The 15,711-nt window shown below is 35.1% G+C and overlaps 1 protein-coding gene across 1 annotated transcript in view; it reads right to left on the bottom strand.

Annotated features, from left to right (window-relative positions):
- ADTRP (androgen dependent TFPI regulating protein) overlaps nucleotides 1-15,711 on the bottom strand; it is a 107,528-nt gene that overhangs the window by 81,972 nt on the left and 9,845 nt on the right. Inside the window, exons 2-3 of the mRNA XM_023496340.2 lie at nucleotides 8,658-8,792; nucleotides 4,822-4,923 (exon numbers count right to left, since the gene is read on the bottom strand). Coding sequence (XP_023352108.1) covers nucleotides 4,822-4,923; nucleotides 8,658-8,792 — 237 coding nt within the window. The remainder of the gene's footprint in view (nucleotides 1-4,821; nucleotides 4,924-8,657; nucleotides 8,793-15,711) is intronic.

Here is a 15,711-nt window from a genome sequence, read left to right as displayed (position 1 = left end):
ATTTGACTGGCAATGTTTTGTTTCATACTTTAAATATGTAATATTGTGTATGCTATTTTAATGTTTCTAAATTTTCTTGTATTGTTAATTTGGAGGAAACATTGTATAAGAAACAGAGAATGATCTAGTTGTATCATTGGGAAATTTAATTACTTTTAATTTGAATACTATGAAATTAGTAATTAAGATATTAGAGTTTATTATAATGTTTAAGCCTATCAAATATTTAATTAGGTATATTTAAAAGGAAAGAATAATAATTACTTTGTGGGAAAAGAAAAAAAAAAAAGAAGACAACTTTGTAAAATCTCATCATTTGTAAACTTGTCAGATTCCTTAAGACCATATGCTTGGACAAGGATATAAAATCAAATTAGCCCTATGGAAGAACTTGCTAAATGTTGTGACATTCCAAAATAATGAATTGATTTACTGATAAAATGTGATTCTTCTCTTCTATTACGAATACTCCTTGCAAAAGGGGGAGGGAGGAAGGAGAGACTTTCAAGTTTTCTTATAGTGTAGAAGTGATTTGTATGATAATTTAATATTATGAAAACTATAAAATTATACCTAGAATAGCATATAGTGAAATTATATCTTGAAACAATTTAGCCTTAACAGACTCCAGCTTTAAAGATTTATTTTTGCCTTAAGGGATTAATATGTAATATTATAAGACATGGATATGTTAGTCTGGAGATTTACATTAATTAGTGAGTGTTTTTCTGTGGGGTTTTTTGAGTGAGTTATCATAAATTCACCGTGGAATTCCAGAATGTAATTATTTTCTTCATTTATAATGACTAATTTTCATGCCAGGATGTGTTTAAAATTGAGGAAGAAGACGAGGAAGAAAAGGAAGAAGAAGAGGAGAACAAGAAGAACCAAAGACAAAAAGAAGAGTAGGAGAAAAGGGAAGAAGGAAATGCTATACCTGTTCAAACAGAATGTGATCTGAGAACCAATTCAGGTTCTAGGAAAAATCGAGGGAACAAGTTTGGCATAGCTGAAGGTAAAAAATTCTTGATTCAATTTCCACATTATTTTTATTTCTTTTTTGAACAGGAATCTTTTTTATCTAATTAATCCTGAGAATAGCTATGATCCCTTGTGCATTAATATGGAACTTAGCTGCATTATTGACTGTCAGATATGACTCTTGTCATGGAGCTAAGGTAGTTTTTCCTTTGTAATGTTTTGGAAACTATGTCTCTCCTTTTCTTCTTTATAGCAAATTTCTATAATCAGAAAGTAGATGAATTGTAGAAACTATAAGCAGAACACAATTACCTCCCCCAGGTGACATCTGGTAGAATTCCTTGTCTTCATTAACTTGGCTACAAGGGAATGACTTGTAAATGGGCCCTTAATTGCCCTTTCCCTTTTTTAGGTTTATTTTGTCTTAGTTGCTCTGTTAGAATCATATAGTATTTTCTTTGAATTAAGTTCCGTTCAATCTTTATTTCTGAGTTAATTTTAAAAGTTGGTTCACTATAAATTGCTTTAACTAAAAGTTGTCTCTATACCACTAGCTATTGCCATACAGTATACATGTGTATGTATAGATCTGCTCTCTATATACCAGGTAGACTTCCTAGCAGCAATATGGAAGGAGGGATTGTTGTATAGTCTCACATTCCGGATTTCCAATCAATTTATTGTTCCTCCTTGCTTACAATGCTTCTGACTCTGTAACCAATCACATTGTCTTCCATATCTATGATGTTACTTTCTATTTTTTGGACACTCATCACTTTATTAGATTATAAACTCTTTGAGAAGAATTATGTCATTTTTCCATCTGAGGTTCCCTTCACAGTGTATTGTGCATGTTGTTGTTCAGTCATGTCTGACTCTTTGTGGCCCCATTTGGGGTTTTCTTGGCAAAGAAACTGTAGTGATTTGTTATTTCCTTCTCCATTTCATCTGACAGATGAGAGATTTAAAGTAGAAAGTTAAGTGACATGCCCAGGATTACACAGCTAGTAAGAATCTGCGACCAGATTTGAACTGCAAAGATGAATTTTCTTGACTCTAGATCTGGCTCTCTATCCACTACACTACCTAGCATTCTTGTTTTGTTACATAAAAGGAACGATCATTTCTAACTTCAGGGCAAGAGCAGTAAGCTTCACTGAGGAGGCAACAAAACATATGACCTTAACATTTTTGATCTTTGATTTCCCTAACTGAAAAATAAGGATAGTAATAACTGTCCAAACTATCTCATGTGGTTATTTTTAGGCTCAAGTGAGATATTTTATAAATGAAGATACTTGTGTAAAACTATATATCCAAATGAGAAGATTTGAAGATTAATAATGATAATCCTGAATTTATATAGTTTTCTGAGGTTTATATAAGGATAAATTGAAATACAGTGGTATAAGTGGATTTTAAAAATAGTACCAAAACCAAGCCCCACAAACTCCCAAAATCATATAACTCATGAAAAAATGAAAGACATTCTAGTAATACAGATTTTCCATTTGCTTTTGAGTTTTTACAAATTCCTTGATGTCCTTAACAACTCAGAATTTGAGTCTTCTTTATAAATGACAGCTAGATACAGAAATCCATTTACAGGCACTAAGAAGCTGAGATAAGACTTTTAATGATTAGTTAGCATTTGGGCTCCAGTGATTCTGATGCCCAGCTCTGTCATAACCCATAACTCTAGTCCCACTCCCTTGGCCTCCCCCAAACTTCCCATCTCCCTCTAGACTGTCATAAGCTGCTTTACATTTTAGTCTGCATATAAGAGCTGGAATTAGACACTGTTACATTTACAAAGCATTTTTAAATATATTACCATATTGTATCCTTACAACAACCCTGCAAAATAGTTCTTGCTTCTAAGGACATTCTTAGTCCTTGATAGAACCAATAAAAGAGAGTTTTGTTTATCAAGGTTTTCAAATCTCAGCTAAAATCCCACCTTCTGCAAACAGCCTTTTCCATTCTTCCTTGATCTTAGCACCTTCTCTCCCAGACTCCCCCAATTTTAACCTGTATTTATATAGAGCTGTTTACCTGTTGTTTCCCCTATGAGATTATAAGCTCCTTGAAGGTATGGCTTAGTTTTATCTTTCTTGCTTTTCATAGTGCTTGGCAAATTATAGATTTTAATATATGCTTATTGATTTGATGTCTCATCCTTATTCTATAATTGAGAGAAACTGACAATTATGGTAATTATTTCATCTCTTAAGAGAGTAAGGATACATGAAGGACAAGACTGTCTGTCCTAATTTTATTCCCACTGAGATATGGTGTAATAAGCATCAAATTGGAGTCAGACCATCTAAGTTTGGGCTTTGGCAGCAATTTTGGAGATCATCAAATCCCACAGTCTCGTTTTACATATGGAAAAATGAGGTCAAGGGTAGTCAAGTGACTTGTTCAGTCACCCAGATAGTAAGAGTTTGAGGCAATATATGAACCCCATTGTTTTTGACTCCAAACCCAACATTGTTCATTAGATTGCTGTTTTTCCCCATTTATAAAATAGGGATAAGAATACTTGCCCTACTAATCTCACATGATTCTTTAGAGGAAAATACTTTGTACACATTTAATCACTGTATAAAATATAGCTATCTCTCCTTGTGTTATAGAACTGATTCACTTCTTGAAAACACATTTTAAATATCACCTTCTATACAAAGATGTTCCTGATTATCAATGTGCTGCCGCTCCCCACTGCCCCAGGATGCTAGTGCCCTTGCACTCCAAACTACATTTAATTTTTATATTTATTCTGAATAGAAAAAGGGAATAAGGATCTATGTAGTTCCTACTATGTGCAAGGCACTGCACTAAATGCTTTCATAAATATTATCTTATTTGAGCTTTACAACTTCCCTGAGAGGAAGGCATTATTATTATTCTTCCCATTTCGCAGGGAAACTGAGGCAAACAGGCATTAAGTGACTTGCCCAGAGTTATATAGCTAGTAGATATCTAAAAGCAGATTTCTGCTCAGGTTTTATTCCAGGTCCAGCACTATCCACTGTGCCAACAGCTGCCTCTCTCACACACATAATCTGTGTGTATATATGTGTGTTTTTACACACACACACACACACACACACACACACACACACACATATATATGCATGTACACATAGAGACATATTATCTTCCCTTGATAGAATGTCAACTTCTTGAGGTCAAACTCCTTTTGTTTTTCTGTCTACCAATATATCAGGCATAGTGTAAGTGCTTAATTAAAGACTGTCAATTTGATTGAAATTTGTGAATTATTATCTTCTCCAAACAGTGCAGTCTTGCAGATTTGTTGGCTTAGAAACTGCTGAGCTATCAGACAGTCTTCATTCTTTTTTTTTTTTTTTTTTTTCAGTTTGATGGGGATGGGGGTGGGGAATTGTCTTCTATATATGGAAGTCATTACTCGGCTAAATTCCTAACCATTTGGCATGTCATAATGCGTTCCTTGCTGAAACTGCTTCTCCTTCAGGATTGTAGCTGTTTCAGTGTTGCCATGCCTTTATGGTCACACATCTTTTCAATGACTTCCTCAGAAATTTGGCAAGTAGTTATGCCCCCCTGAGAATCTTTTAGAAGAATAACTTCTTCAGGGAATTATCACACCAGAATTCACTTTGTACCATTAGATACAATCTTTAAATACCAGAGAGGGAAGAGGAGGGGATAAGGCAGAAGGGAATGATAGAAAGAGCAGTTAAGCAACTTCTTAGAAACATGAATAATATCACATTGGAAAATTCAGTGCACACGTTATTGACTTTCAGCTTTCATTCCTTTTTTCCCCTTTCATAGCATAAAAGAACTCACCATAGCATGGTTGAACCATTTTGGAAAAATTCTATCCAGGAATTCAGGATAAACCAGCTCTCGGTCATACACATAGATTGTCCAGAATGTCACAAACACAAACTAGAAGAAAAACATAAAAAATGATGATGTAGGCATAGATTAGCATTGTTTTTAAAAAAAAAACTGAAGAAATTCATAAAAAATTAAAGAATTAAGGGGAAATAGGGATAGGTTAAAACAAATAAACAAACAACAACAACAAAAAACTTCTTCCATAAATGCTGAAAAAGTATAATGGAGGAGATATTTTCTTGTATGACTTCTAGAGATTGGTTCAATAATCACTTCACCATTTTTTTTATGTCCACATAGAATAGGAGGAATAGGCGTCATTGAAGCATAGATGCAGAGGTCTAAAAGGCACATCTAGTCTAACTCCATCATTTTACAGATGAATGAAGTGACTTGTCCAAAGTCATATAGGTAGTAAGCATCAAAGGCAAGATCTTGTCCTATTTCTTGACCTCTCAACATCCTTTGACACTCTAGTTCACTCTCTTGTCCTTGATCTTCTCTCTAGGTTTACAGGACTCCTCTCTCTCCTGGTTCTCCTATCTATCGCAGTCCTTCTCAATCTCCTGTGCTGGATCTTCATCTAAATTATATCCTATAACCATAGGTGTCCCATGGGACTTTATCTGCAGCTTTCTTCTTTTCTATCTCAGTAGTGTTTCACTTGATGATTTCATCAGCTCCCATAGATTTAATTATCATCTCTATGCTGATGACCATGAAATCTACCTCTCCTATTCTAACCTCTCTACTGATCTCCAGTCTCATATCTTGGATTGTTTTTCATGCATCTTGAATTGTATTCCAGTACATATATCGTAAATTCAACATGTCCAAAACTGAATTATCTTTCCTTGATGCACTATTTCCTCAGTACGGTCAAAGAGAACACCATCCTCCCACTGCTAAGGGATGCTTCAGGTTGGTCTTTGTATTCCCAAAACACAGTTGAATGTCAAACATATAATGGGCATTTTTAAACACAAATAGAAATGTGGTTTTAAAAAACCTTCAGTATTGTGGAATATCTTTCCAACACAATTGAAGATTACTTAGTCCTGATCCTAGGACTCTAGATATTACTTCCAGTCTCCCTATCCCCCAAAGAGTTTTCCCCTGACAAACCTTATGTTTTTTAAAACTCATCACTTCCTTGGTATTTTACCAGATTAGGCCAATCAACTCTCTGGAGAGCTGCTGTGAGTTTCCATTCCTATAAGTTGTTAAATGTGTGATTATTTATGTTTGCTCTTTTCACTTAACTTGTCCTGCCTTTCTTTTTAGTTTGTGGGCTTTTTAGTAGTTTGGGAGTCTACAGAAGTTGAGGAATGACAGCACAGTGTACTGTGGATGTAGATTTATTTGGAATCAGAGGATCTGGTTTAATAATCCAACTCTGCTTTTACCTGTATAGTCTTGGACAAGATGCTTAACATATCTGGGCCTCAATTACTCTTCCATAAAATGGGGTGATAGTGGTGGTGGTGGTGGTAGTGGTGGTGGTAGGGGAGTTTAGACTAAATGACCTCTAAATCAGAGATTTTTAGCTCTGAATCTCTACTTCTCTGAGCCTTTACATCTTATAATTCCTATTCCATTATCCTTTAAGGGGAAGATTTTTTTGACTGTATTCCATTCAACATATATTCAAATGTTAATGAATAATATAATATTAAACAAATAGGACATATTATTTTACACAATAAACATTAATGATTGTATTTTTAACATTAATATTTCATTTATATAAATATATTATATATGTCAGCTGCTTATTGTGTCCCAATAACAAGCATTCTGTAATTAATGGAAAGAGGTATAGAAGGACCTCCGTTGAAGTGCTACCTCTGATAAAGAGTTAAGGGCCTGAGTGAACCTAAGTAAGTCATAACCACTTAGTGCCTCAGAAGATTAGCTGGGTGCTAGAGATATGAAGAAAAAAGCAATAGTAGCTTGCAGTTTATTGGAGGGGTTTCTTATGCAATACAGAATTTTTGAAAGAGAAAGATATTAAAGATCATATAATTCAAATCTTTGACTTAACAACGAAAAAACCAAGACTCCAAGAAGCTCAATATCACAAAAGGTCACATACTTAGTGACAAAGCAAGGAATGGAATCTTAATCTATCTGATTTCCAAAACAATACATTTTCCCCCATCATGCCATGTATATTGACAGGGTAAACAAAAACATCCTCTATGCAGAAACCAAGCACTGATTTTCCTGTCTGGGCTAGCCTGGAAGATCCATTGGGAGCTCCAAGACTAAATTTCTGGTCCCAATGGCAATATTTCCTTCTATCTGTGCAAAATCTGTGGGAATTTAGACTGGTAAATTCTGGTCTTTTGTTGTTTCATTTTGATAGGAAAATGTTTGCAAAGCTAATGTGACTGAAGTCTTACATCTATGAAATTCAAAGCTATGGTTAATGCTTTGCCCCCCAAAAGTCAAAGATAAAGACAAAGTAAGAGGGCCAAAGAAGTAAAATGATTTACCCAAAGTCACACAGGAAACAAACATCAAAGGAGCAATTTATTTGAATCTAGGACCTTCAACTCCAAAAACCAAAGGTCTCATTTATTTCACAATATTTACTCTCTATGGCAGGAAAAAAAAAAAAAAAAAACCCAAACAACCAAAACAAACGACAAAAAAAAAAAAAACTCTTCCAGAAACAAAGTGGGACCCATCAGTTGAGGAATAGTTAAGAATAAGTGCCCAGGGAATATAATGAACTACCATTGTGCAGTAAGAAATGATGACTATGAAGAATTCAAAGAAATGTGGGGCAATTCATATGAACTGATGGGGAGAAAAGTAAGCAAAACCAAGAAAAGGAGATTCACCTCAAATAAAACAATATAAATGGAAAGATATCTAAAAGAGAGCTGAACTCAAAAAACCACATGAATTAAGTAAAACAGACAATGAAACAAGCTTCCTCCTTGACAGGAGGTGAAGGTCAGGTGGGGATAGGGGACATTAAATTGGGATAATTTATATATTGTCAAACAATATTTTGGATGCTTTTGCTGAATTGGTTTTCCCTATTATAAGAGAGGATTCAGTGCAAGTTGAGTGAAAGAGAGAGGGTAGTGGGAGAAATCACTTTAAATCCCTCGACTACAATTTCCTCATTTTTTCCACAGTTTTGTTGTGAAGGTAAAATGAGGTAATCTCTCTGAATTGCTGTAAGACTTTGGAATAGAAGCCTCAGGTACTTTTCCTGGAAAATAAATCATTTTTATTCTTGTATTAACTGCCCCAGGAAATTGCCCAGCAGATACTCCCTCTGAGACTCACAAGGGAGTCCTATACGGGTGTTATATGCACAAACTTTAAAATCTGATTCAAAAGAATGAAAATTATGCCCGACAAGTGACTACCTGTTTATTTAGGGAACTAACTCATTCCACACTTAGGTCTTCTACATTTATTTAAATGAAGTGATTCTGGTTTCTGAATAGAAGGGCTCTTAAAAGTCTTGTTACTGAGACAGCTTCATGCAGCAGCAAAATGGAATATCAAAAGAGAGTTGTCAAGAAGCCTGGCTATAATCCCTGTAATCCCTATATTCATATATACATATGTAAATAGATATATATACACATACACACATATGCATGATAAGAAGCAGACAAAAATATGTATATGTGCATAATTTATTGTATATATACAAAGGCATAATATATCTAGATATATTTATATCTAGTGCCTTGGATTAAATGTCAGAAACATCTGGATTTGAACTCTGTCTTGTATTTACACTTAGGACTTACTGTGGAGATAGGAAAAGCCAAGGTTGTGAAGAGAAGCTCTCTGGAGGCAGCTACCCACTTAAAGTCTTTATTTCTTCTTATTTCTTTCAACACGTCATCCAGGCAGGCGATCCCGAAGAAAATAGCCTGTAAGAGCTAACAATGAGGACATTTTCATTTGCCTTTAATTAATATATACTTCACTGACGTAAAATCCTGTTCCTCTGGGAATGATGGAGGAATAGGAGAAAGGAGCTGTTTTGTGTTTCTGGGGAAAAGCCAGACTCAGTGATATAGCTTCCAGCTCAGTGGGCTCTGACCTTGCTTTACTAAAACCAATTGTGTAAAGTACTTTAAGGGGTAATAATGTTATACAATATTCAGTTTAATAGACTTAAGCTAAATACAAACAATATGAAGAGTCAGTTCACAGAGAGAACTTAATGGAATAGATAATTTAGCCACAGTGTGTGTGTGTGTGTGTGTGTGTGTGTGTGTGTGTGTTGTTATATTCAAATCGCCATAAAAAAGGATAGAATCAAGATTATATGTGAGTAGGCCTCTGGATGGCTAGGGAAGAGCTGAATTTTGTGTTCTTATTGTGAATGGTGTCCTTAGCTCAATCCACTACATTGAGCCAAGAGCCACAGAAGGCAGGTGAGGAAACTTTTCCTTGGTGGCCCTTCACTGCTTGGTAGCTGGGGAGGCACATGGGGATGTGCACATAAAAGTAGCTTTGTGACCTGAAGGGACTGACTCAGTTCCTTGATTGCCTTAGCAGGCAATGATTTTGGCACTGGAGAAAGCATCTGACTCAGAGTGATTCAACTCATCTAGGGTGTATTGAGCCCTTATTTGCACACCTATTATTTATCCAGCGACAAAAATAATCAAAAATAAGTATCTATGAATAAATACATATATACATACATATTATATATACTCTGTGTGGTATTTGTGTGTATATAAAAATAATATATATGGAGAGAGAGAGAGAGAGAGAATATATAGTATGTATTTGTGTGTGTGTGTGTGTGTGTGTGTGTGTGTGTGTGACTCAGCTAAGTGCTGAGAATGTAAAGAAAAGTTGTAAAAAAACAAAAAAAAAATCTCTGCTCTAAGGAATGTACATTATAATCAGGAAGACGGTATATAAGCATCTGGAGCACATATAGGTTACATCGGAAGTATATAAAGGTAATCTGACAAGGAAAGGCTTTAGCAGCTGGACAAACAGGACAGATCTCCTTTCAGAAGGGTGGAGTTGAACTGAGTTTTAAAAGAAAGCAGAGGATCTTAGTGGCTGAGCTGAGAAAAGAGGGAGTATTACCAGAACTCCTTGGTTGTGTGGGAAATACAAAGTTTAAGTCCCTAACCCAGATGAGTTTAATATCCAGTTGAAATATCTCTCTCTCTCTCTCTCTCTCTCTCTCTCTCTCTCTCTCTCTCTCTCTCTCTCTCTCTCTCTCTTTTTCTGTGTCTCTCTCTGACTGTCTGTCTGTCTGTCTCTCTCTGTCTGTCTCTCTCTCTGTCTCTCTCTCTCTCTCACACACACACACACACACACACATACACACACACACAGAATTAGAAAGCAAATAAGACAAGGTAGCAAATGAGAAAGTGGAAAAATATATAATATGAACAATAAATATTACAGAGAAATCAAAGTAGGAAGAGGTAGGAATATTGGCTATGAATGGATAAAAGAGATGCTACAATGTATATATGACTCTTATTCTACTTTCTTCCACATTATGACTTTCCCCACTGTGATTTCTACATATTACAGGTCAACATAAAGAATTAAATAACCATTTTAGGGATTTTTGAGGAAATCCCAGATGACATGCAAAGACCAGTAGACAACACAAAGTCTACAATCAAATACTTAGCCCAAATTTTACAGTAAGGTACTATAATACTTCATGAAAGAAAAAGAAAAAGAAATCAGACTTCTTGTCTTACAAGGGACAAAAATTTTTTTGCAGATTTTTAGATCTCAGGGATGCCGCATCCCTAACCCCAATAATGAAGAAGGGATAAATGTAAAATTTTTTTATTAGTATTTTCTCTATACTTACTAATCCTTTTAGGCTATTAGAGTGGCAAGAATAAGTTCATTCTGAGTCAGTCAATCTCCTTGACAATACATTGTGATTCTGGCTTAGGCACAGCACTATTTGTCCAATCTAAATGATGGTCCAATTGAAAGAACCCTAGTTTTGGAGTCAGAGACCTGAATTAAATTCTGATTTTACTGGCCTTGGGCAGATTATTAAAATCCTGTGAGCTTCAGTTTTTATTATCTGAAAAATGAAAGGGCTGGACTAGATGTGCTGCTCCTTTCAGCTCTATTGATCCACTGGTGATGATGACACAAGAACAAGTATAGGGTAGCACAAGTTTAGGGCATCACAGAGAAGCAATTAAGTGATGTCCAAAATCATGTTAGTCTCTCTACTGCTGTGGAGGCTGATGGTAGTGATATACCATTGATATAGTGTTACTGTTGTTGTGTTAAATCCACTTTAGTTATGTCTGATTCGTGTCTGACTTTTCAAGATACATTAGGGGTTTTCTTGGCAGCGATACTGGAGTGTTCTCCAGCTCATTTTACAAGTGAGGAAACTGAGGTAAACAGGGTGAAGTGACTTGCCCAGAGTCACACAGATAATAAGTGGTTGAGATCAGATTTAACTCAGGACTTTATGACTTTGGGACAAGTGCTCTATCCTCTGCACCACTTAGTATATATAATACAGTCAATGTTTTATAATTATTCTGAGCCATATGAGGATGGCTTCTAGAGCATTTCCCCTGCACTTCATTCACTTCAAGCCTAGCACTCATAACTGTAGAGACAGACTAAAACCCAATAGAGTTTTATAACCTGGGAGCAAGAAAACCATAAACCTGAGTTCTGTGTTCTTTGGTTCCTTGTGTACTTATAACAAAGAGAGGCACTCCAAATTTCAATGGTATTTCCTAAAAAAGCAGTGAGTTACCTACATACATCTAAACTCAGTTTTACCAGGAACCTGAATGTTTATGAACAAATCTTACTTTCTATCAGCCTGAGATCCAGACAGGCCTGAGGAAGGAGAAAAATGTGGACAACATGAATTAGGGTTTACTTTTACCGTTTGAGAGGCTGAAATAGGAATTGAATGAAGATCTTAGTCTTTGATACTGAAGCTATTACTTTGATACCATCAGGTCAGGGTTTGTTACCATTTTGATTAAATGCTTTGCTAAAGTAATGATGGTGATAGAAGTGATTCAATAGGGAACAGTTTGAAGGGAAGAATGGGAGCAGCTAGTGTGTAAGACAAACAAGATGAATGATCACACACACATAAACATACATACACACACACATATGCACTCCTAAACAAATCTGGTATCTAGTACCATACACAGCAACAGAATGGAAAACTGGAAATAAATTAGTTTGAAAACCTGAGAGTAGGGTACTATGGAAAAAGTAATGGCTCTGGAGTCAGAGAATCGAGTTCAAATTTAACATCTAACATTTATTATCTATATAGCATTGAGTAAATCACTTAAGGATCCTAAACCTCAGTTTCCCTGATCTGTGAGGGTTGAATGAGTTGACTTCCCCTGAGTTTCCTCCCAATTCTAAATCTATTATTCTGTGATCTTAAGAGGAAGTCGTTTGTCTGATTCTTACAAAGTCTATTATTACTGACTGATGTCTGCTACATTATTATAACAAGACCATGGCAATATAAATTTTCCTTTGAGAAAAAATTTCCAAGATGAGGGACTTCTTATTTACATTATAGCAAATAGAAGAAAAATCTAATAAAAGTGTTCTTGGAGAAAATCTAGTCTAATTCCCTCCTTTTATAAATGATGAAATTGAGGTCTAGAGATTTGAAGTAATTTATCTAACATCACACAACAGCAGGTGACAGAGCTGAGACCTGAAGTTGGATATTTTTAGCCTAAAGCCTTTTCTGTATCACCAAGCTTCTCCCGTTATTATGAAATAGATCTCATCATCATGAGGTTTGAGCATGTCAATTTTTGCAAGTTTGACAGTCATCCCTCCAGCAATAATTCAGTTGAAAAAACATTTGTTCAACAAACATTTATAGAGCATCTTTTATATACTGGATATAGGAATATAGAAATGAACAATACCATGGGTCCTGTCCTCAAGTAATTTATGATTATGTGTGTGTGTTTGTGCAGAGGGTGAAGGAATTGTAATACACACACACACACAAAAGTTAACACAACTATAACAAATGATGATTAAGTACATAAGAGATCAAGCAGAGAGAAATAAGGCAGAAGAATCACTGCTGGATGCAAAGATTATTGCAAAAGCAAACACCTGAGTCGTACCTTAAAGGAGAACATGTACAGAAGAGTCTGTGTCAAGAATGGGGATCAGCACAAAAACCTGGGCCAAGGAGGAAGATAGCACGATGAGAGTGAGCAATAGGGACTAGTCTGGTTCACCCAGAGCTTATGTTCACAGAGAAGATTAACTTGAAATGAGGCTGGAAACATAAGTAGGAGCCAGAATACAGAGGGTATTAAAATTGCAGGAAAAGAAATTTGTCTCTTATTTAGTGTACAGCAGATAGACATTGAAGGTGGTTCACAATAGTGCAAAGGGCATATTGAAGCAAGTAGAGAATGGAGATATGGGAACCAGTTAGAAATATATTGGGGATGGGACCAACATGACTTGTCAACTGTTTGAATCCAAAGGCTTCAGAGGGGGAAAGAATAAGGCATTATAACACAAAGTGCAGGCAATTTAGGGTCAGAAAACCCAGAGTTGAATCTGATATTTATTGTTTGCAGGACTTAGGGCAAAGGTAATAGTGGCTAGAATGATGAGTAAAGAATCAGGAAAGGAGAAATAGGAGAAAGTGAATACTCCATCTTAAAATTTGTTCTAGAAAGAATGCTATAGCCTGACCTAAATGTACGTTTTTGGAAAGCAAATTCTAAAGGATTGAGTATGGGTAAGTAAGATTCTGTGAGCTAAAACTTTATTAGGGAAGTAAGCTCGGAAGGGATGAGGAAACTCTGAAGAATGAAATTCTGAGGAAACAAAAAGAAACCTTTCAACATATGAAGAAATTATGTGTATATTTGCATGTGGAGAAGAGTATAGGTTAAAGACAATCGTGCAAGTGTCAAGGGATACATTATCTACTTTAGATTTAAGAAACACCCAAAATGAAGTAAAAGCAGGTAATGGAGGATGAAGATCAAAGAATGGCTTAGATTTGAAATTACTGACTCTCAGAATAAACTGATGCTGAGAAGGATACCAAAGGGGTTTGTTTCTCTGTCTTTTGGGGGAAGGAGAAGGATCAAGGAACAGAGAGGACTTGCTATTTAGGATAGATGTGGCTATGGTAATAAATGATGTAAAGAAAGCGGAAATCTCAATTATTATCTTGTTTCTGCCTTCTGATTAGGAAATTTCTTTTTAGACTGGAAAATATGGAACAAAAATGGCTAATAAATTGATATCCAAGATAAATAGGGAAGTTAACTGCCCAAGGGCATTCAAATCACAAGGACCAATTTGGTACTTTTGTAAAGTACCAAATAATCTTTGAAAGATCTTGAAAAACTGAAAAGTGCCATAGGATTAAATAAAAGAAAAAAAAAAGATTAAAAGAAAAAAATAATTGTTAGGCTTTGAGTTGTAGGCTAATGAAGTTTAATCCAATTCCTAATAAAATTCTAAAATCAATTAATAAAAGGATGGTTAAAGAATTTTTAGAAAAGGAAGCAGTGACCACAGTTTGACTTTATCAGAAACATTTCCATTTCCTTTTTTTTTTTTTTTTTTTTGGACAGAGTTAAAAAAAAAGAACAACTGTTAAATAAGGGGAATTCTGTTTACCTGGATTTCAGGAAAGCAATTAAAATTTTTTTCATGTTATCTTTAGATTTAAAAAATTTTAGACTAGATCATAATACAGTTAGATAAAATTGGGTCACCTACCACCAGAAGTTTAAGTTTGAGTTGTAGACAGGACATGCAGGCAGAGAAATCCATCATAGAATACAAGAGCTCAAGAGAGGCCTCTGAGATGGAGATATAAATGCGGGAGTCCTTTGCATAAAGGTTCAAATTGAAACTTTGGGCTTGAAAAAGTAGAGCCAAAGAATTAAAACTTTTGGGACACCCCATAAGGCATTTTGAATTTATAATGTAAAAAGCTAGTTTTTCATATCGGGTTTTTCCTTTATTAATCTGTTGTGTTTTAAGTCACATGATTTGACCTGCAGTATATCAGATATTTACAAATTTTACACTGGAAGTGTTATGATACCCTTAAGCCAAAAAGCATCAAAGATTGATTTGACTATAAGCCGTATCATAACAAGCTTCTTATAAAGTATTAAAAAACATCTGGTCTATGGACTTAATTTTTCCATTTTATCTGGGTGTTTGACCTTATGTAGACATAGATTAATTCTACTGATCCTAATTCTGGCTAGTTTTCTAAAATATTATTCTTATGTTGTATGAGCCATAAGATAGCTTAGTGTCAATAAAAGACATTTTAAGGATCAAGAGACATGTCTTAGACCCTTATTCCCTCCTTTCTTGCTCATGTACACATACACACACACACACACACACACTTATATGTGTGTATATATGCACACATGTATATATATATATATATATTATGTATATATATTAGAAATATCCTTTCTTTATAAAAAGAAAAAAATGTTTTCATAACAGTTTCACATGTATCTGTGTAAAAGTTCATTTTTCCTCAAGCTTACTTACAAAAATAGGGAATGCTACTTTAGAAACTGCCAAAGGGGAATTTTCACCCTTGAAAGACTGTAGTGTGCTATTCTAAAGAGACTCACTGAACTCATGGCAAACCATTGAAAAGTCAGTTGAGTCATGGAATCTACTGGTGGTACTTATGAGACCTGGAATTGTCATCTCCAGCTGATAATTCTTTCCCTTCTGACATTACTCACTGACATTTATGTATGTACATACTTATTCCATGTATGTATCTTGTATGTTCATAGATATATAAAT

The sequence above is a fragment of the Sarcophilus harrisii genome, chromosome 1, assembly GCF_902635505.1.
Source record: "Sarcophilus harrisii chromosome 1, mSarHar1.11, whole genome shotgun sequence".
Taxonomy (NCBI): Eukaryota; Metazoa; Chordata; class Mammalia; order Dasyuromorphia; family Dasyuridae; genus Sarcophilus; species Sarcophilus harrisii.
This window is presented reverse-complemented; position numbering and strand designations above follow the sequence as displayed.